This window comes from Equus przewalskii, chromosome 9, assembly GCF_037783145.1.
Source record: "Equus przewalskii isolate Varuska chromosome 9, EquPr2, whole genome shotgun sequence".
NCBI lineage: Eukaryota > Metazoa > Chordata > Mammalia > Perissodactyla > Equidae > Equus > Equus przewalskii.
Window position 1 is genome coordinate 65,050,549 of NC_091839.1, and position 22,121 is coordinate 65,072,669.

Genomic DNA, 22,121 nt, shown 5'->3' on the forward strand with positions numbered 1-22,121 from the left:
AAACAGATACACTTGATATACTTAGAGCCAATGCCTACATTTAAATGCCTATGTTTACATACTTTCTGGGTTTTGAAACTTAATATTTTAGGAGTGAGAAGGGGATTGGCAGTGGGTGATTCTCCTAACTTTTTCAAGTCTAGAGTCAGAAATGTGATGATAAGTAGGATTAGTGACCATGGAAGAGAGATTTAACACATTAAGATGTTACTTGAAAAAATCAGGAAAGAAAGGAAAATGATTAAGGGGTTGCAGTTCATACTTGGGATTAACTTCAATTATACTTCAGTCTCTTTTTCCCCTTCAAAAAATCCCTTCATTAACTCAGAGCTGGTTCCTGTCCTTGCTCTAGGTATCATTATTATGGGATTGGCATCAAAGAGAGCAGTGCATATTACCACTCCGTTTATTCTGGAAAAGGCCTGACGAGGTAGAGTTCTGCTATCTTCAAGACAAGTTTTCTGCATTTCTTTAAATATCCATAATATCTGTTGAATAAAATGACTTGCTAATTTTGCTTATTGAAATGTTTCCTTTTAAGCATCAGACCTTAATTTCAACTTTGTATGGACATTTATAATGATGGGGTCTAGATTACTTGGCAGTTTATATAATTTGCAATCTTTAGTGAGAAATTCATGGGGAACCAGGTGTCCCAGAGAGATGAAAAGGAGAAATCAGGGAAACAGAATTGCTTTTAAGTCAGTATTTACTCATAAGGCTGAGTGAGTCTGTTTTCAGGCTGGATTTAATAAAATAAAAGCAGAAAATGTAAAATTTTTTTTCTAAGAGATAATCTGTTTTAAAGATCTATGGGCTTGACTAGTAACTTGCAAAGATGGAAAGTTTATTATAATCATCTCTAATCATCTGTACTTTGAATATGTTTTACTAAGATAAAGCTACTGACCTGTTTGAGTCTCTGTGAAAGGAAAAACACAAAGGAATATAAAGAACACATTTCTCAAATCTGCTGTTAACTACCAGGAGGAGGTCATTGACAAGTGAGGTGACATCTGATGAAACCAATGATAATATACAATTACTATTTTTAAATACTGTAGCTATGAATAATTGAACCTGCATCTGAGATTGCCTTGTTGCATGATTTATCAAGAACTGCTCTTAGCTCTCAAAGGAAGGAATATTTTAAAAAGTTGAGTAATTTGAAAAAAAAAATTTTAGTCACGTGAGTCATACTAAGATGAACACAGATATTATAAAGAACATAATGGCATCTTACTAGCCATAACTCACTGTAAAGTGAAAATACAGGCCAGAATACACACAAATACTTAAAATCGTGTTCTTTCCTTGCCTTAAATCTTACCTGACATCCTGGATATTCTTCATTTTACTTTCTCTTAAAGGAATTTTTTTTTAGTAAGCTGAGAAATATACTTGGGTTCCTTTGAAAAATCGAGCAAATTTCTCCAGGTTTATTTCACTAATCATTGTATGAAGTTACTACTTTTGTATGTCCTCTGTATTTCCTTGATTGCTCTAACTGTGTGTGTATATATATATATATTTTAAAGTAATGGAAACTGTGCTGATTTTTAAGGTTTTCTGGAAGCAAGCTGAAGAATGAGGTAAGAATTATTTTCATTTCTATTTTACATCTTCTATAATCTGTATTACGAGCTGAATGATGTGTTAATCATCCTCACTGGCAAATATAGAAATACATGTTGTTTATTAGGAGTCCCTCGAATGACTGAGGGCTTCAGACAGAGCTAAGTTAGGTTTGGGGCAACTAATGATTCTTTATGTGGACCTACTGAACAACTTCCAATTACCCTAGGAGGGGTAATTTTTCAGTTAGCCTTACCTAATATCAGATACTTAAGAGATTGCAAGAAAAGACCATTATTGAGCCAAGAAATTTCCATCTAAATGTGAACAAAAAGCTTAAGGTTGAGGATATGGAAAGAATTTGTAGTTGGAGTATATCCATTTAGACAAAACCTTGGATAGTTATCGAGAAGCCTATGATTTGTCTTAAACACTTTGTGTGTGTGTATGTGTGTGTGCGCATAGTTGTCAGTTTGCTGATGTCCTCTGCAGTAGGGGAGTGGGATGGTGGAGGTGGGAGCTAGGGAGAAAGGGTACATCTCACACACACATTTTCCCCCTAAATTTCCCTCCCCTTCCCCACCTCCAACCAAAGAACAGATCAGCAAACTGACTTTATCTAAATGAGTTAGACTACCATTAGGGACTGCATGGCTAATTAGGCACATGATAAGGCCTTCATTATCCTGTAGTTAACTAATCATTAAAAAGAGGTGCCACAGAACTAAGGGCACATGGCAATGTGTTGTGTGGTAAATCTGGCCCTGAGGTAAATTGTAACTCCATTAGTTTGGTGAAATGATGCAAGCATATTATCTTAAGAAATAATATAAAGCCCCCAACCCTCTGAAATGACCAATTTCTTCCCACCAGTGCTTTTAATACAGTTAATGGCTAATTACATAATAAAATCCACTAGATTGCTCTTTTTATCAATGAAATAATAGCTCTTTATTAGATAAACAATTGCGAAAGTGCAAAAATATTGACTTAGAAATACACTTCAGTTGACTGAAGTTTGTGTCAATAAGGAATGTAAGTAATTTCTCTCGGGTGTTCTTTCTGCCACTTTGATGAGGCTCGTGGTAATAGGGAGCCGTCAGCTGATGCCACATGTGTATGGCAAACCTTGCTTTATAGAATAAAAGAAAAATGTTTAAAGAAAAATGTTTCTCAAGTCCTTAGTAGAGTGCACTACAAATTCAAGTGTAGATTTTGTTAATAAAGTTAAAATAAAATATTTTGGTTAGGCTATACAGCCTGTTTTTCTAAAGCAAAATATATGCCTGAAGCAATAATAGAGTATCATTATTATTGATGATTATAGAAATTAACACAAGTAAGGGCTTTCTAAAGGCTCAAAACTATTCTAAATACTTTTAACGATGGTACTAAAATATTTGTTTAATAAAGTTGAAATTTTCAAAAAGTTATTTCGTATTTAGAGTGACCAACCATCATAGTTTGCTCAGGATGCGAGACTTTCAGTGTAAACCCCTAAATACTTCAGGTCATTTGAACATTAACAACTGTCAGGTTGGAGAAAACAGGTGTTAACACTGCTCGTTTATAGCTAAGGAAACTAAGGCTGAGAGATGTATTTGCTTTCTTAAAAAATTCTGAATAAAGTTCTACTTTTTAAAACCCATGGTCAAGGTATTAATCAATAGATATACGGAGTTACAGGTACTAAGGGACTAAATAGTGAATGGTTAGATTTGATCTTTTACAGTTTGATTTTTACAGTTTTATATTTGATCTTTTAGCAGGAAAATATATCTTAAACAAGTGACTATAAGTAATTTTAAAGGATGTCATGGAGATTAACCTAGTTTAAGTGGTTACGAACATTTCCCACAGGAATGACATTTAAGGAAAGAACTGAGAATAAGTGAGAGTTTGGAGGAGGAGTGGAGTAGGTGAAGAGAGAGGAAGAGTGGTCCAGACAGATGGAACAGCATAGGTCAGGATTTCTCAACATCGATATGGTTGACATTTGGGGCCAAATAATTCTATGTTGTGGCGGGGGGTGAGGGTGGGGTCCTGTGCATTGAAGGAAGTTTAGCAACATTGCAGTATCCCTGGCTTCTACTCACTGGATTCCAGTAGCACTCCTCCACCCTTCTGACAAACAAAAATGTCTCTGACATTGCCAGATGTCAACCACTTGCAAATGGGAAGGCAAGCAAGAGGAGCATGATGTTATAGATATATGGAAAGTCTGAATGAGAGAACATCTGGACTAGGATAACAGCCCTAGGGATGGAGAAAAGTAACTGACTTGAGCTAGGAAACACTGGAGGAGAAACAGAAAGAGTAGAAAGATAATGGGTTCAGTTTGGGACTTGTCATATTTGATGTGTTGTGAAACATCTAATATAGACTTGAAGTCGGCAGTTGGATATATTGGACATATGTGACTGGACAAGGGAGCTTAGATATTTATTTTGATGGTGATCGAAGCCATGGTAATGGATAAAAATGTCTAGAGAAAAAAATGAATGAGAAGAGAAGAATATACAGTCAATAAACGTTTTGAATACTATTTCTGCCAGTGAACATATGAAAAGTGGTCAATCTAATCAGGGAAATTTTCATTTTAATCAGAGAAATGCAAACTAAGACCATACTAATTATTTCACTATTATTGGAATAACAGCAATTAAAAAATCTGAAAATATAGCGATGTTAGGAATGTGGAGCAAAGGAACTCTCATAAAGAGTGGGAAGGACAGTTGAAGGTAAAGTTACCTATGACTGCATTCCTAGAGAAACCCTCACACCATGCACAAGGAAGCATGTATGAGGATGTTCAGTGTAGTATTGTTTATAATCTCAGAATACTGGAAAATAAATGTCATTATGATACAGTGAGAGAATATATTTTTATGTATTTATACAAGGGAATACTATACTGCTTGGAAATGAGTGAACTACAGCTATAAGGATCAAATTGGATTCATCTCAAAAACCTAAAGTTGAGCGGAAAAAGCTCGTTGAATATAGAATACATACTGTATGGCACCAATTTTAAAACAATAGTATATATTGCTTAAGAATATTTGCATATGAGGTAAGTTTTTAGAGGTTTGAATAGAGATGATATTAACCAAATTCAGAACATTAATTATTTGTTGCGGGAAAGGTAGGGAATGAGATTAGGGAGGGCTACAGAGGCTGCTTTAATATTTCAAATGTCGAATGTCTTAATCAGGATGCTAAGTACATGGGTATTTATTACTTTTTATTGATATCTTTTTTTTAAGTTTAAAATAGTTTATAATATAAAAGCAAACAAAATCAACAGCAACAAAAGCAAAACGAATAGATAGAAAAAGCATGGTAAGAGTGATTATCAGTCAGTGGTATGAATTTTGATTGCTTTAACTTTTTGTTGATAAATGTGGTGCTTCAGATTTCAGAAATGTCTTAGAGAATGTCTCAGAATCTTTAATTCCCAGGAATAAAACAAACAACCAACCAATCAAGACCTAGTTTCAATACTTTGTCCTGTTCAAAGAAAGCCTTTCTTTTCCTGTGAATCTAATGTGGGCCGCCTTTTATTTTACCTTTCTCTAGTAATGAAGTTGCCATTATTTCTTAGAGAGTGTGTTCCTGGGTTTCATACGTTTCAACCAGGAAGCTTGCCTGATAGCCTGAGTTTCCTTCTCCTTACCATCACCATTCATGGCCAGTTTAACAACTTCGTACCAAGATAAATAGCAAATCCTCTCTCCTTGGTATACGCTTTTCAAATATTTGTAGACTGTTATCACGCTCTCTTTTAGTCATCACTTAGCCCAACTGTGCAGCTTAAATCCTTTAATCTTTCCTCATAAATCAGACCCTCTTGCCTTTTAGTCATATTGTTTCTTTTCTGTAGGTTCCTTCTTGTTTTCTTTTGGAAATAAGATCCTTAATAGTTCACCCAAGAATACTGAAGTTAATCAGTTGAGAAAAAAAAACAAAACACAACAGACTTCTGTAGCTGGCCTATGATCTGGCACCTCTGCAATTAACATAGCAAAGATATTAATGGAATTAAAATGGTCATATTTTACTTTTTACCCAGCTTATCATTTTTGTCCTTTCTTTTTGAGTTACACGTTCTGGATAGCATATTATTATTTGATTTATACCAACTTTGTACCCAACTGTTAACATATCCAAACAAATTTAATTAAAAAAATTTTTCCCTGGGCCCTCTTGCCTCCTGTTGATGCTTCACACATGTTGCTGGTTTCCATTACACAGAACTATTATTTATCAACATGGGAGTTTCAAAGAAGTATTAAAATAAAAGACATATACTTTGTTCCTTAATATGTGTTTCCTTAGCACCCTTAACGTTTTTTATTGGGAAATGTATTACTTGCAACACAGACACACAGAGTTTTAAAAATAACCAGAAGATAAAACTCAAGACCTACCTCACACCTTAAAAGAGAGAAGTCCTCTGTGTACTCCAACCCAATCACGTCTCTCTCCCTCCCTAGCAAAAGTTACTGCTATCCAAAATTTGGTGTTAATCACTCCTTTGTTTTTCTTAAGGTTTATCACTATGAATATATACCCAACAATGTGGTGATGGCTGCACAATATGAATATACTTAATACTGCCGAACTGTAGACTTAAAACTGAGTAAGAGAGTCAGTTTCATGTGTTGTTTATTATTGCCAATGTATTGTTTATTATTTGCCCTACATAGAAGTGGGTTCATTTTTTTGTGACTTACTGGTTTCATTCAATATTAGGTTTTGTGATTCATCAATGCTAATATGTGTAGTTCTAATACCTTTATTTCTATTGCTGTATAGTATTCCATTGCATGAAAATACCGCAATGCATTTATTCGTTCCATTGTTGATAGAATTTATTTTTTGCTTGAAAAACAACATTGCTGTGAACATTCTCCACGTGCACTCATGCAAGAGTGGTAATCAGGGTCCCAAGATACGCTCGTATTTAACTTTACTAGCTAAGGTCAAGTTATTTTTCAAAATGGTTGTGTGTCAACTTATGTCTCTCCAGCTGTGTGTGAGCATTCTTTTTGCTCCATGTTCTTGTGAACAGTTGGCCCTGAATGACATTTTAGTTTTTCCAATCCAATGGGTGTAAAATGTTATGTGTGGTTTTCATTTGAAAATTGTTTCTGATGGCTATATCAAAAATATGAACTTGAATATCTTTTTGGATTTTTACTGACCAGTTCTCTTCTATGACATATTTGTTCAGATCACGTAATTTTGCTGTTTTTAAAGTTCGATTATTAGGAGTTCTTTGTATATTCTGGATACTAATATCCTATAGGTTAGGTATTGAAAGTAACTTCTCCCTGTTGGTGTCATGGCTTAACATTCTATAGTATCTTTTGATGAAGATAATTTTTAATTTTATGGTTAGTGTTTTCTTATCTTGTTTTCTAAAATCTGTGTATATTTCAGATCATAAAAATATTTTTTGTATATATTCTTCGAAAAGTATAAAGTTACTCTGAACACTTAAGTCCTTACTTTATCTGTAGTTGATTTTTTCAATTTTTTTTATTGTAGTAAAAAGTACAACAAAATTTACTATCTTAATCATTTTTAAGTGTATACACTTTAGTGGTATTAAGTACATTCATATTGTTGTGCAACTGTCACCACTATTCATCTCCAGAACTCTTCATCTTGCAAAACTGAAACACTATACTCAAACAATAAGTTCCCATCTTCCCTTACCCTTAGTCCCTGGAAACTGCCATTTTACTTTCTGTCTCTATGATTGCAGCTACTCTAAGCACCTCATGTAAGTGGAATCATACAGTATTCGTCTTTTCGTGACTGGCTTATTTCACTGAGCATAATGTCCTCAAGGTTCATCCATGTTGTAGCATATGCCAGAATTTCCTTCCTTTTTAAGGCTGAATAATATTCCGTTATATGAATATACCGCATTTTGCCTCTCCATTCATCTGTCAATGGACACTTCAGTTGCTTCCACAGTTTAGCTATTGTGAATAATGCTACAATGAACATGGGTGTACAGATATCTTTTTGAGACTCTGCTTTCAATTTTTGGGGGTATATACCCGGAAGAGGTATTACTGCATCATATGCTAATTCTAGTTTTAATTTTTGGGGGAACTGCCATACTGTTTTACGCAGTGACTGTACCATTTTACATTTCCACCAAGTGCGCAAGGCTTCCAATTTCTCCATATCCTCACCAACACTTGCTATTTTCTGTTTTATTTTGTTTTTTTTTTTTAACACTAGCCATCCTAGTGAGTGTGAAGTGGTATCTTATTGTGGTTTTGATTTGCATTTCCCTACTGATTAGTAATGTTGAACATCTTCTCATGTGCTTGTTAACTATTGCTATATCATCTTTGAAGAAATGTCTATTCAAGTCCTTTGTCTTTTTCTATTGTTGAATTTTAGGTGTTCTCTACATGTTCTAGATATTAATCCCTTATCACAAATATGATGTGCAAATATAATCTCCCATTCCATAGATTGTGTTTTCACTCCATTGATAGTGTCTTTCGATGCACAAAAGCTTTAAATTTTTGTGAAGTCCAATTTGTCTATTTTTGCTTTCATTGCCTATGCCTTTGGTGTCATATCCAAGAAATCATTGCCAAATCCAGTATTGTGAAACTTCTGCCCTATATTTTCTTCTAAGAGTTTTGGAGTTTTAGGTCTTATATTTAAGTCTTTGATCCATTTTGAGTTAATTTTTGTATGTGGTATTAGGGAAAGGCCTATCTTCATTCTTTTACTTGTGGATATCCAGTTTTTCCAGCACCATTTGTGGAAAAGACTGCCCTTTCCTCCTTGGCACCCTTGTCAAAAATCATTGGATCATTTATAAGAGGGTTTATTTCTGAATTCTCTATTCTCTTCTATTGATCTATATGTCTGTCTTTATGTCAGCAATACACTGTTTTGATTATTGTAATTTTGTAGTAAGTTTTAAAATCAGGAAATGTGAATCTTCCAACTTTTTTCTTCTTTCTCAAGGTTGTTTTGACTATTTGAGGTCCTTGAGCTACCATATGAATTTTAAGATGGATTTTTCTGTTTCTGCAAAATACATCACTGGGATTTTGCATTGAATCTGTAGATTGCTTTGGGTAGTATTGGTATCTTAACAATGTTAAGTTTTCCAATTCATGAACATGGGATGTCTTCCTGTTTATGTTTTCTTTAATTTCTTTGAGCAATGTTTGTAGTTTTCATTGTACAAGTTCTTCACTAACTTCCTTGGTTAAATTACTTCCTATGGATTTTATTCATTTTGATGCTATTTTAAATGGAATTATTTTCTTAATTTACTTTTCAGATTGTTCATTTTTATATTACAGAACTGCAACTGGTTTTTGCATGTTGACTTTGTATTCTGCTGCTTGGCTGATTTTATTTACTAGTTCTAACACGTTTTTTTGATGGCATCTTTAGGACTTCCTACATATAAACTCATAACATCTGTGAACAGAGGTAATTTTGCTTCTTGTTTTCCAGTGTGGATGCCTTTGACTTCTTTTTCTTACCTAATTGTTCTGGCTAGGTCTTCCAGTACTGTATTGGATAAAAGTGATTCAAGCCAACATCCTTGCCTTGTTCCTGGTCTTAAAGGAAAAGCTTTCAGTCCTTCACCACTGAACATGATGTTTGCTGTGGGTTTCTCATATGGCTTTTATTATGTTCAGGTAGTTTTCTTCTGTTCCTAGTTTGCTGAGTGTTTTTATTATGAAAGACTGTCAAATGCTTGAATTGAGATAATGTTTTTTTTCCCCTTCATTCATTTAATGTGGTGTATTACATTGATTGATTTCCTTGTGTTGAACCATCCTTCCATTGTAGGAGTAAATCTCACTTGGTCAGGTTGTATAATCCTTTAATATGCTGTTGAATTCAGTTTGCTGGTATTTTGTTGAGGATTTTTGCACCAATGTTCAAAAGGTATATTGGTCTGTAGCATTATTTTCTTGTAGTGTCTTTGTTTGACTTTGGTATCATGGCAATTGTGGCCTCATAGAATGAGTTAGAAGATGTTCCTTACTCTTCAGTTTTTTGGGAAACTTTAAGAAGGGATTGGTTTTAGTTCTTTATATGTTTGATACAATTCACCAGTGAAGCCATCAGGACCAGAGCCTCCATTTGCCAGGAGATTTTTGATTACTGATTGAATTTCCTTACTAGTTATAGACTGATTCAGATATTCTATTTTTTTGTGATTCAGTCTTGGTAGAATTTGTGTTTCTAGGAATTTATTGGATTCATCTAGATTATGCAATTTGTTGGTGTACAACTGTTCATAGTACTCTCTTAGAATCTTTTTTTTTTTCAGTACTCTGTAGTCTTTCATTTCTGATTTTAGTAATTTGAGTCTTCTCTTTTCTTTTTTCAGTGTATCTAGCTATGGGTTTGTGAATTTTATCTTTTTGAAGAACCAACTTTTGGTTTTGTGGATTTTATTTATCAATTTTTTATTCTCTGTTTCATTTATTTCTGCTCTAATCTTTATAATTTCCTTCCTTCTGTGCACTTTTGGTTTAGTTTGTTCTCATTTTTCTAGATCGTTAAATTGTAAATTTAGGTTATTGATTTGAGGTCGTTCTTATTTTTTAATGCAAGCATTTATGGGTATAAATTTTCCCCTTAGCACTACTTTTGCTGTGTTCTGTAAGTTTTGGTGTGTTGTATTTCCATTTTTTTCCATCTCTAAGTATTTTCTAATTTCTCTTATGATGTCTTTTTTGATCTATTGGTTGTGTAGAGTATATTGGTTAGTTTTCACAAATTTGTGAATTTTTTCAGTTTCCCTTCTGTTATTGATTTCTAACTTCATCCCATTGTGGTCAAAGAAGATAATTTATATGATATATATCTTTTTAAATATGTTGAGACTTAATTTGTGGCCTAACATATGGTCTATCTTGGAAAATGGCCTATGTGCACTTGTGAGGAATACATATTCTGTTGTTGTTGAGCAGAGTGTTCTGTATATGTCTATTATATCTAATTGGTTTATTGTAGTGTTCAAGACTTCTGTTTCCTTACTTATCTTCTGTCTGTTTGTTCTATCTATTATTGAGAGTGGAGTATTTACATCTCCAACTGTTATTGTACAACTGTTCCTTTAATTCTGTCAATTTTTGCTTTATATATTTTGATGGTCTGTTATTAAATATGTAAACGTTTATAATTGTTATAGTTGCTTTATTGAACTTTTAATTAATATATAATGTCCTTTCTCCTATAAAATTTTGTGATTTAAAGTCTATTTTATCTGATATTAATGTATCCCCCTCTGTTTTCTTTGGGTTACTGTTTGCATGGAATATCTTTTTCCATCCGTTCACTTCCAACCTATTTGTGTCTTTGGATCTAAAGAGAGTCCCATATAGACAACATATAATTGGATCATGTTTTTTTTAAGGTATGCTTTATTATGTTTTTTGGTGAGGAAGATTGGCCCCGAACTAACATCTGTTGCCAGTCTTCCTTTATTTTTCCCACAAAGCCCTAGTACATAGTTGTATATCCTAGTTGTAAGTCCTTAGAGTTCTTCTATATGGGATGCCACCACAGTATGGCTTGATGAAGAGTGTGTAGGTCCACACTCAGGATCAGAACTGGTGCACCCCAGGCCACCAAAGCAGAGTGCATGAACTTAATCACTACACTGCTGGCCAGCCCTTGGAATCATGTTGTTTTATCCCTTCTGCCAATGTCTGTTTTTTGATTGGATAATTTAATCAGTTTACATTTAAAGTAATTATTGATAAGGGGTGACTTCTTTCTGTCATTTTATTATTTGTTTTCTATATGCCTTATTGCATTTCTGTCCTTCATTTCCTACATTACTGTCTTCTTTTGTCTTTAGTTGATTTTTTGTAGTGAAACAGTTTAATTCCCTTCTCATTTGGTTTGGTGTATATTATATAACTATTTTATTTTTGGTTACCATGGGGATTACTTTTAATATCCTAAAGTTATAACACTCTAATTTGAGTTTATTTCAATTAAACTTCAATAATGTACAAAACTCTACTCCTTTGCAGCTTTATCCTTACCCCTTTCAGTTATTGATGTCACCAAATTGCATCTTTATAAATTGTGTATCCAAAAATACACTAATAGTTTTTTTATAATGCATCAGTCTCTTAAATTATGTAGAAAACAAAATGTGGAGTTACAAACCAAAGTTACAATAATCTGAGCTTTTAGACTAATGATTGTTTTTTAAAAAAATGTATTAGTCTCTTCCAGCAAAATAGAAAGTGGAGTTACCACTGTTTTTACAATAATAGTAGCTTTTATAATTGTCTACGTATTTACCTTTACTGGGATTTTTATTTCTTCCTGTGACTTTGAGTTACTGTCTTGTGTCCTTTCTTTTTACCCTGTTTCATTTCCTTTAGCATTTTTTGCAGGTCAGATCAAGTAGTAACAAACTCACTCAGCTTTTGTTTATCTGTGCATATCTTAGTTTCTCACTTTTTAAAGAAAGTTTTGCTGGATATAGGATTTTTGATTGGCAGTTTATATCTCTTAGCCCTTGGAATATATTAGCCTGGTCGCCAAAGTTTCTGCTGAGAGATCTGCTGATAATTTCATGGAGGCTCCCGTGTATGTAATAAGTTGCTTCTCTTTTGCTTCTTTCAAGATTCTCTCTTTGTCTTTTTCTTTTCAAAGTTTGATTATAATGTGTCTCAGTGTATGTCTCTTTGAGTTCATTGTACCTGCAGTTTGTTGAGCTTCTTGAATGTTTATATTCATGTCTTTCATCAAACTTGGGAAGTTTTCAGCCATTATTTCTTCAAATAATTTCCCCTCCACCTCCCCTCCTTTTCCTTCTGGGACTCTCACAATGTGTATGTTGGTCTTCTTGATAATGTCTTACAGGGTGCTTGGATTCTGTTTACGTTTCTCAATTTTTTTTTGTTTCTGTCCCTAAGATTTGATCATTCCAATTGTTCTTTCTTCAAGTTCTCTGATACTTTCTTCTGTCTGCTCAAATCTGCTTTTGAATCCCTCTAATAAATTTTTCGTTTCAGTTATTGTACTTTTCAGCTGTAGAATTTCCTTTTGGTTTCTTTTTAGGTTTTCTCTCTCTTTATTGATATTTACATTTTGTTCATATATCATTTTCTTGACTTTGTCCATGTCTTATTTTAGTTCTTTGAACATCTTTAAGACAGTTGTTTTAAGATCTTTGTCTGTAGGTCTGCCATCTAATCCTTCTCAGTGATAATTTCCATTGGTTTATTTTTTCCCTTAGAATTGGCTATATTTTCCTGTTTCTTTGTATGCCTTGTGATTTTTTTATTTAAAACAACATTTGAATCTAATAATGTTCTAACTCTGGAAATCTGATTCCCCCCATTCCCAAGGTTTTGCTTTTTGTTTTGTTTTATTTTTTATTGTTTTAGGCTTTTTCCATGCCAAGATCAGCCTGAGGTGTAAACTTAAGGTCTTCTCAGCTCTTTTCTGAGCCTGCACCTTTCCCTGGGTGTGCTCAGCAATATTCTAATTTCTCTCATATAGGCAGTTGCCTTTGTATGTCCTAGTCTTGAATGTCTAGTTTTCAAAAGAGGGGAAAAAAGAAAAGAAAATGAAAGAGAGCAAAAGATGCCAATCTTTTAAATCCCCTAGAAGTCATGTCAGCCAGAGATGGAGGACCTTGCAGTAGCTGGAGGTGGGGATGCAAAAGTGATTCCCTGCCTCTGTGTCTGCACCTCCATGATCAGAATCAGCAATCAGTGATCAGTCACAGGCCCTCAATATTTGGAGCTCAAGATCCTTGTTACCCACCCTGGCTCCCACGAGCTATGAGCAAACTGCTAGTGCAACTTGCACACTGCCTACTATGGGCTGCAGGAGGGGGATAGTAGCTGTTACTGGGCTAGAGCTGAAATTGGCCAAAACTAACGGCAGTTTACCATCCAAGCCTTCCTCTTGAAGTCTTCAATAGACTCCAGAGTTTCAAAATAGTTACATCAGACAGATCCTGCCAGTGCAATTGTTGTCTTAATGGGGAGATAGACTCCTGGTAGTTCCTACTCCACCATCTTTCCATAATCTTCCCCCATAATTGATTTTTGAGTGTGATATGAGATAGGAAGCCATTTTTATCTCTGGTAATCTGCAATACTAATTTTATCATGTACACGAGGGCCATTTCTGGGCTATCTCATTCCAGTGTTCTTTTAGCCTATCCCTATGCCAATATCAGTTTTATTTACTAAAGCTTTATAAGACATCTTGATATCTGGTAATGCAAATCTTCTTGCCAGATTCTTTTTCATCAGGAGTGTTGTGTCTATTCTTGGTCTTTTGCATCTCCACATGCATTTTAAAATCAGCTTGTTAAATTTCACAAAAACCTGGTCGAATTTGATTGGAATTGCATTGAGGAAATAGATTAATTTGTGTTGAACTGATGTTTTCACAACATTGAAACTTCTTATTCATAATTTCTTTAATACTTTTTAATAAAGTTTAATCATTTTCTTATAAATGTTTTGGCACTTCTTTGTTAAACTTATTCTTAGGTATCTTCTAATATTTGTTGTTATTTTATGCAGAATCTTTTTTATTGCTTGTTCTTAATGTTTGTTCCTTGATTTTAGAAATTCAGTTGAGTTTTACATTGATCTTGTATCTAGCAACTTTATTAAAAGTCTCTCTTGTTAATTGTAACAATTTTTGTGCAGGTTGTTGTAGTTTTTCAATGTAGTCAACCATATCAGTTGCAAATAAGGCTAGTTTTTTCCCTCCTTTTTGATATTTAATCTTTCATTACTTTTTCTGTTCTTACTGCTCTGGCTATTAACTCTAATATGATGTTGAATAAAAGAAATGAGAGTAGACAACTTTATCTTATTTGTGATTTGTGTTTATAGTATTTTACCATTGAGTATGATATTTGCTGTGGACTTTTGAAAGATGTTCTTTATTGAATGATTAATGAAGTTTTCCTCTATTTCTAACTTAGAGAGAGAGAGGGAGAGAGAGAAAGGGAGACAGAGGGAAAGAAATGACTGGTAGTTGAACTTTAAACAAATGCTTTTTGTGCATCAGTTGACATCATCATATAATATATAGCATCCTCTTTTTTTTCTGTTAGTGTGGTGAATTTAAAACTAATTTGGCTATAGTCATTCTTATACACTGCTAGATTTGGTTTTCTAGTATTTTGTTTAGTACTATTTCAAGTATGATAATAATCAAGATTGGCCCACAATTTTTCTTTCTTTCTCTATCCTTATCTAGTTCAAACATAAACGTTTTCAAATGAAAAAGATCCTTCTTTTCCATTGTCTGAAAAATTCTTTTAAGTGTGAAATTATCTGTTTCCTGACTGCTTGATAAAACTCACCTGTTAAATCTTCTGAGCCTGTTTTTCTTTTCCTTTATGGAAAGATTTTTTTTTAAAGATTTTATTTTTTCCTTTTTCTCCCCAAAGCCCCCTGGTACATAGTTGTGTATTCTTCATTGTGGGTCCTTCTAGTTGTGGCATGTGGGACGCTGCTTCAGCATGGTTTGATGAGCAGTGCCATTTCTGCGCCCAGGATTTGAACCAACAAAACACTGGGCCACCTGCAGCAGAGCAAGTGAACTTAGCCACTCGGCCACGGGGCCAGCCCCTATGGAAAGATTTTTGATTGGTAATATTTGTTTCGTGGAAATGAGACTGTTCTCATATTCCTAACTTAAATTTAACACAACGCATTGCATTGTCATTTTTTTTCTTGAGGAAAATTCTCCCTGAGCTAACATCTGTTGTCAGTTTTCCTCTAATTTGTATGTGAGCCACCAGCGCAGCATGGCCACCGATAGATGTGTGGCGTAGGTCCATGCCTGGGAACCAAACCTGGGCTGCCAGAGCAGAGCATGCCACACTGAATCACTAGGCCACCAGGGCTGGTGCATCACTATGTGTTGTCATTTTTTGGTTTATATTTCTCATCTCACCAAATTACATCTTGGGTAAATAAACATGATTTTCCACCTGAGAGAATAGGTAAAAGAAAAAGTATAAACTTTCCCAAAATTAGAATTTAGGTACATTTTTGTTATGTTTATCTGTCAAATGTTAGCTTCATATTTTGCCAAACTTTTTCCTTCAAGATTAAGCATTTTATTTTCTTGCATTCTCTTATTTTCCCTACTTATTGACATTATCATTTTTTGACAGTGCAATGATAATTATTGTTTATAAATGACAAACCCAAAACACTGAAAGTCTTTGAAGCGTATCCTGAATTATTAAGACTGATTAAATAGAGTGGATTTGGATTAACTATGCTTTTATATCACTTTATGATAGTAAATTTATATAGTAATTATTTATTAATTTCTTAAAAATAGCTAATCAGAATAATTATTCTTTATCTATATTTGAAAATAAAGGTTAACAAGGTTAAAGCTTAAAACAGAATCTGAAAGAAATAGATTTCCATGGCACTCTTAGTATGAAATTTTTTTGAAAGCATATATCAAATCAATCAATAAGAAATCAGTGTTTCTAAAGTATCTGGTGTTTAAGGACTCAAAAGTCCTCCTAACTTCTCAATCCTTCATGATAAATCTACAAAGGTTGGGAATGATAAGACAGGGTGGGATCCCAACCTACCTATGTCAGTAATAAAGCTTTTGTCTAGCAAACATCTTCAATATGACAAAGACAAAGAAACGAGTATCTAGAAATGCACATGGGAAAACTATGGAAAAGAATGAAATTTGGTCCCTGCCAGGAATACTTTATTTCCTTTATACCATACTCACAATTTCATTCTTTGCCCAAACTTTTGATGACAATCTAATTTGTTAAAATTTTGTTTGTTGTGCGGGAACAAACAGCTATGACCTGAAAGGCTGATTTGCTGAGGCTCTGGTTCTGCCATGAATACACATTCTCTCTTTCTGGGGGGGTTTTGTGCAGGTGAATCAGCACTCCAGCATTATATATTATTTGCTATTTGTCACTTTTTCTAATTTTCTGAAAACTGCTGGAGGTGTACTTTCCCCAAAGGATTCAAAAGAACAGCAAATATCTGAACTTAGAGTCGGGGAAAGTTGAGGTGGGAAAGTCCAGAGTCCTAGTCTGGGAATCAGAAGAGTTAGATTCTAATCACAATTCTATCACTAATTACCTCTGAGACTGAAAAAATTAATTAACTTCTTATCACTTCATTTACTTAATCCATGGGGGGGGGGGGTGGATTTGTCAATTCCTGAGCTTCTTATAGTTAAAATAATTTCAATAGTTCTAAAAGTACATCTTTCAAAACTATGCCAGTAACAAAGGTGAACTAAAATTAAATCTCTAAAAGTTGTGAAAATGGACACATGTTCAAAACTAAAATTCAACGTAATAGGGACAATATCCCGACGATGAAACTATTTATAGTTTGGAAATAATAATTTTGCTGACATGTCTAGTTTATTTCAGTTATACCATCTAAACACTTTATCCAATCTCCTTAATTCCTCATGATTTGCAAGATTAAGAAGAATGAAATTTGATGGGTTTCTATTTACTAGAATTTTATTTTGGAACCATATGTTGATAATGATTTGCTTCTTTTCATTTTTCTAAATCATAGGGCGGCTTCACTCGTAAATATTCGCTTAGCTCAAAAACTGGAACGCTTCTTCCAGAATTCCCCAGTGCTCAACACCTTGTGTACCAAGGATGCATTTCCAAAGACAAGGTATCGATTAAAGATACTTCTGTATTGATTCTCTGATATATTGGTTCCATATCTCAGTTTGCTGGAAATCTCATGGTACTTGCAGGAAGCAGTCAGAAATCTGCATAATCAAACCTAATTGACTGATTTATAGGAGGGACAAACGTTTACTAACATCGATTAAACACTTTCCAATTAATTATTTACCATCTTCATGATAGTATGTAATCAGAAGGTTGTCAGATAAACCTCAAAAGACTGAAGATTATTTTTTATTTAAAACTCATTATCAAGGAAGAAAATATAAGAATGTGTCTCTCACACGCAGTTTCTTTAATTGCCTGCTTTGTTTTGGATTAGCTCTATTTAATTTCAGTAAATAGTCATCAAGCACCGCTCTAGGACAGAACTTGTTCCCATCGCTGAGGGAGAGATACCTAGATGAATGCAAAGACTACACTAGATGAGCACAAATTTCCTCTCAATTCTAAAATTCTGTGCTCTCTTACACTTGCAATTTTTTTGAAAGTTAAGGAGGAAACATTTTCATAGGATTCAGTTTATAAATAATTCTCCATATGGCTCTTCAATGCTTATGTAATAAAGTCTGAGTTTAAATCCTCCTCTATTTCTGAACTTCTAGAGTCATTTGCTGGGTACCTACTGGCTGACTAATAGCAGGATCCATTATTAAATCAGGGCATAATGATTTCTACATTCTTTCAACTAAAGTTCACTTTTTATTATCATTTGAGGAGGACACGTTTCATAGAATACTGTCAGTTCATATTTTTGAGGTGCAAAGACAGAGGAATATGATTGACTAATGTCCAGCTGTATTACTTTAGTAGTGAGCTTTCTGTAAAAACTGGAAATAAAAATAACACATTGATAAAAAGGTCTATTGATAGAAAAATAGATGCATAGTTCATTCTGATGATAGACTTACTCTCCCAGTTAAGAATAGGCAGAGTGTTGAAGATAATTCTCAGATGCCGATTCCAAGCAAGTCTCCTGAAATATGTGCACTTCCTACTATTCTCCTCTCCCATCGCATTTCTCAGGGTTATCACATCATTTTTTAACCTTATAAATATAATGTGTGATCTTATGACTTCAAATTTGAAACACTTCTGGTAAATGTTAACATGTGAGACATTTCATGGAGAAACCTTGGAAATCAGTGGGACCTCGGGGAACACAGTTCTTCTGGGGAGGGTATTGTTGGATCACTTTTGTGGAGAGGATTGCTTACATGCAAACATATCATGAAGATGTTTACTGTGTAAATATACGTGGTGAGAGAGAGGGAGATGAAGAGGGCAAGAAAGAAAAAAAGAGAGGGGAGGAACATGTTCCAATAGTTTATTTCAGTTTCTCTGCTAGCCTCCAAGGAATTCCTTACCTGTCAACTTGAAAAACTGGTCTGTAGGTCATTTGTCATTCAGGAATCAACAGGCTTAAATAACCCCTGGTTTCTAAGTTTATTCTAGTGGTCCCCTTCGTGAGCACCAACACTAACATCCCTTTTTGTCCCTTAAGGACAACTGGGCCCTGCCTTTCACCTTCTTAGCCAGTAGCCAAGTTCCCTAGATAGCTTGTCAGTTTCTAGAAAGAGGTGTTGGGCTGAAACTAAGCACTATAAGCATGTGCTTTCTTGAGATAGAAAGGATGGAGGCTGCCCAGTGAGAAGTTGACCCCAGTGAGGGGTGTTCACTGAGGCTGAGGGGCCTGCTTTCTGCCTCATCATAGTGTGTCACTCAAGGCACTTGTCACCTCCAACCACATGCTCACTGACTTTACTGGAAATAAGCCTTGCCTCTGCTCCTGCCCTCTATAATGTGATGTCTCTTCTCAGAAAATTGAGCAAAATTATGTTTCTAAAGAATGCTAGGTGTACTACAGTGAAAATGTATTGTCCTAAGACTATGCAAATATTGAATAAACAAATGAAGTACCAGTGGTAGGTTTAAAAATTTGGATGATTTCTGTATAAATTTTGACACAAATAAGTGGAAATACTTGTGAACATAAAAGCTTACTTGTTCTTTAGTAGGTTTGAGGGCTCAAAGGGTTAATTTTTGACAACAGTTATGAATTCTTTTCTAATTCTTTTCTATCTTTCACGCTGTCCTTATCCTCATTTTAAAAATATACATCTTGGCAACCCATCTAAAAATATAATATCGTTGCTTAAAGTATAGAACACGTCTAAATTGTATTAAATGGTGACATATCCTGCTACAGATGTCTTATAGTCGACATACTTGCTTGGAGGTAGATAGGTAATTTGCATGTCATCATTACATAGTTTTGAGTTAAACCACAAAGATATGTGCTGTCATAGGGCTGCAGGAGTAAAAGTTGGAGAACAAAGGGTTAGGGTAGAATGCCCCCATCACCATCACCACCCTATTTTATCCCATACTATTGCTATAAAAAGAACTAACATCAGTCAATTTCTTAACATGCATTATGGATTACTCCAACCACTTTGCATTTGTTAATTCATTTAGTCCTCATAACAACCCCGTTCAATATTTACTGTTATTATCATCTGCATTTTACAGATGAGGAAATTAAAACACACAAATGTTAAGTAGCTTGGCCGACATTGCATAGCTAGTAAGTGGAATTAGAGCTGGCATTTGAGTCCAGGTAGTTTCAGGGTAAAGCTCACGCCTTTAACCTGTAAGCCGTGCTCCTATTCATGTGGGCCACACAATTAGTAACAAGTAGGGAGATTTCTAGCATATGAAAGAAAGAGTTTTGAATTTAAGTACTGTTAATTTGCTACAATATTATTTAGTTCTAATTTATTGCAAATTTTAGAATATGTTTAACATTTTTTAACTATGCAATGCAAATATCTGTGGTAACTTGCAAATAGAAACTTTTCATAATAGACATTCAGTGTTCAAATCTTTTTTGGGTAAATGAGTCATTTGATATCATTACTAATCTTAGGTGAGAATTAGTAAGGTCTTACTGTGCACCAGGCACTGTTCTATGTGCAACACGTTTTATTTTATTTAATCTTCTTAACACCATATGCATAATATGTTATTACCATCCTACTTAAAGATAATAAGCCGAGGGTTCAGAGACAAGGCAACACATGCAAGGCAGTGCAGTGGAGCTGGGCACTCAGTTTTATTTGACTCCAGAACCAAAACTGAGGACCACCATGCCACACTGCCCAAGCACTCACTTAATAAGACTGTGTGAAGAGTTGCTATGTTTTACCATTTTTTTTTTTTTACCATTTTACATTTATTTCTCCAATCAAAGGTAATTTTCTTATTAGGCAGAAAATTATACAGCTTTGGCCCATAGCTCCCTGTACAGTCACCTTTCTCATTGTTCTTATTATACTGTAATTGTTCATTTGCTTGCCTTTCTTCTTCCCAAGGCAGTAAGCTCCTTGAAATAAGAATTATGCCTTTATTTTTGATCCCATAGCATTGAGCACAATGCCTGGTACATAACAAGAGCTTTATAAACGAGTGCTGAATGAATGAACAAATGAAGGCATGAACAAATGAAGGCACTGTTGAAAGGGTGCTTTGGTTAATCTTTTTCTTCCTTGAAATAGGTTGATACCCTCATAATGATGTATAAAACTCACTGCCAGTGCATCCTGGACAATGCAATTAATGGAAACTTTGAAGAGGTAAGGGTGACAAAGAATTCTTTGCTGACTATATATATATATATATATATATATATATATATATATATATGTATATGTGCTTTCTTGTCTTGTTCTTTATATGAGTTCATGTTAAGGAAAAAATCTTAATGTACGTACTCTTTGCTCTGCAACTAGATCCAGCATTTCTTATTACACTTTTGGCAAGGAATGCCTGATCATCTTCTTCCCCTGCTTGAAAATCCTGTTATCATTGACATCTTCTGTGTTTGTGACTCAATTCTTTATAAGGTAAGCTCTTTGGGATATCTTAAACATGAACCATATATTTATTTAAAGAGCATTCTATCTAAATTTTTGCATTATTTTTCAATAAATTTGTTGTTTCTGGGTGGAGATACACTACTAATTTTTTTTTCTGATGAGAAATCAAGCAGTTTAATAGTGTATGTATTTTAAGATAAGTTTACATTAAGTAAAACAGAATCAACTTCTGTTTACAGCTAAGAATGATTCTAATGTGACATACTCATACATGAAAACTTAGTTAATTTTTATTGACTGTTTTTAAGGTGTTTTCAGAGTAAATAACACAATGGCTTTTTCACAATATCAGTGTTTTGGGGAAAAGCAGAATTAAGCACTCTTACAGGATTAATAATTTTAAGATATTGGAAATCTCTAGCTTTAATGCATTAATGTCTAATTCTGTTCTCAAACTGAATAAAATTCTTCAAGTGTCTATAGAAGGATCATGAAGACTTCCTGAACAAAGATGAGCTGGTTAGCCTTCTAGCCAAGCATTTAGCTGGGCAGGAAGAGAAGTTAATTCCCTGACCTGCTTCCTAGTTAGAAGAGCAACAAGGCACAAGCTGAGGGAGAAAACTGTATTGCAATCTGGGTATTTTAAAGTGAGTTCACCACATTTACTTGTTATATTGTCATAAGCAGAAACAAAAGCTTTCCTTTTAAAACATAATCTGAATTAGCAGGAAAACCCAAGCTGGAACCCTGTTAAGCATTTAGGAAATAAATCCTTCTAAGTTAGTTACTATGATTAGGTTCTTAGGTTTGCAGAGAAGTGAGGCAGAAACTAGATATACTCAGTCCAGAAGCAACTTTGCACACCAAGAACTTGTAGGTAGGCTTGAACCAGAAGGGGGGCGCCCATGTGTTCATCCTCTGTGATGAGTTCTCCCTCA

The 22,121-nt window shown here is 34.3% G+C and overlaps 1 protein-coding gene across 1 annotated transcript in view; it reads left to right on the plus strand.

The window, feature by feature from the left end:
• RFX6 (regulatory factor X6) overlaps nt 1-22,121 on the plus strand; it is a 56,413-nt gene that overhangs the window by 17,458 nt on the left and 16,834 nt on the right. The window contains exons 5-9 of the mRNA XM_008517948.2: nt 353-430; nt 1,565-1,592; nt 17,181-17,288; nt 20,863-20,940; nt 21,097-21,210. Coding sequence (XP_008516170.2) covers nt 353-430; nt 1,565-1,592; nt 17,181-17,288; nt 20,863-20,940; nt 21,097-21,210 — 406 coding nt within the window. The remainder of the gene's footprint in view (nt 1-352; nt 431-1,564; nt 1,593-17,180; nt 17,289-20,862; nt 20,941-21,096; nt 21,211-22,121) is intronic.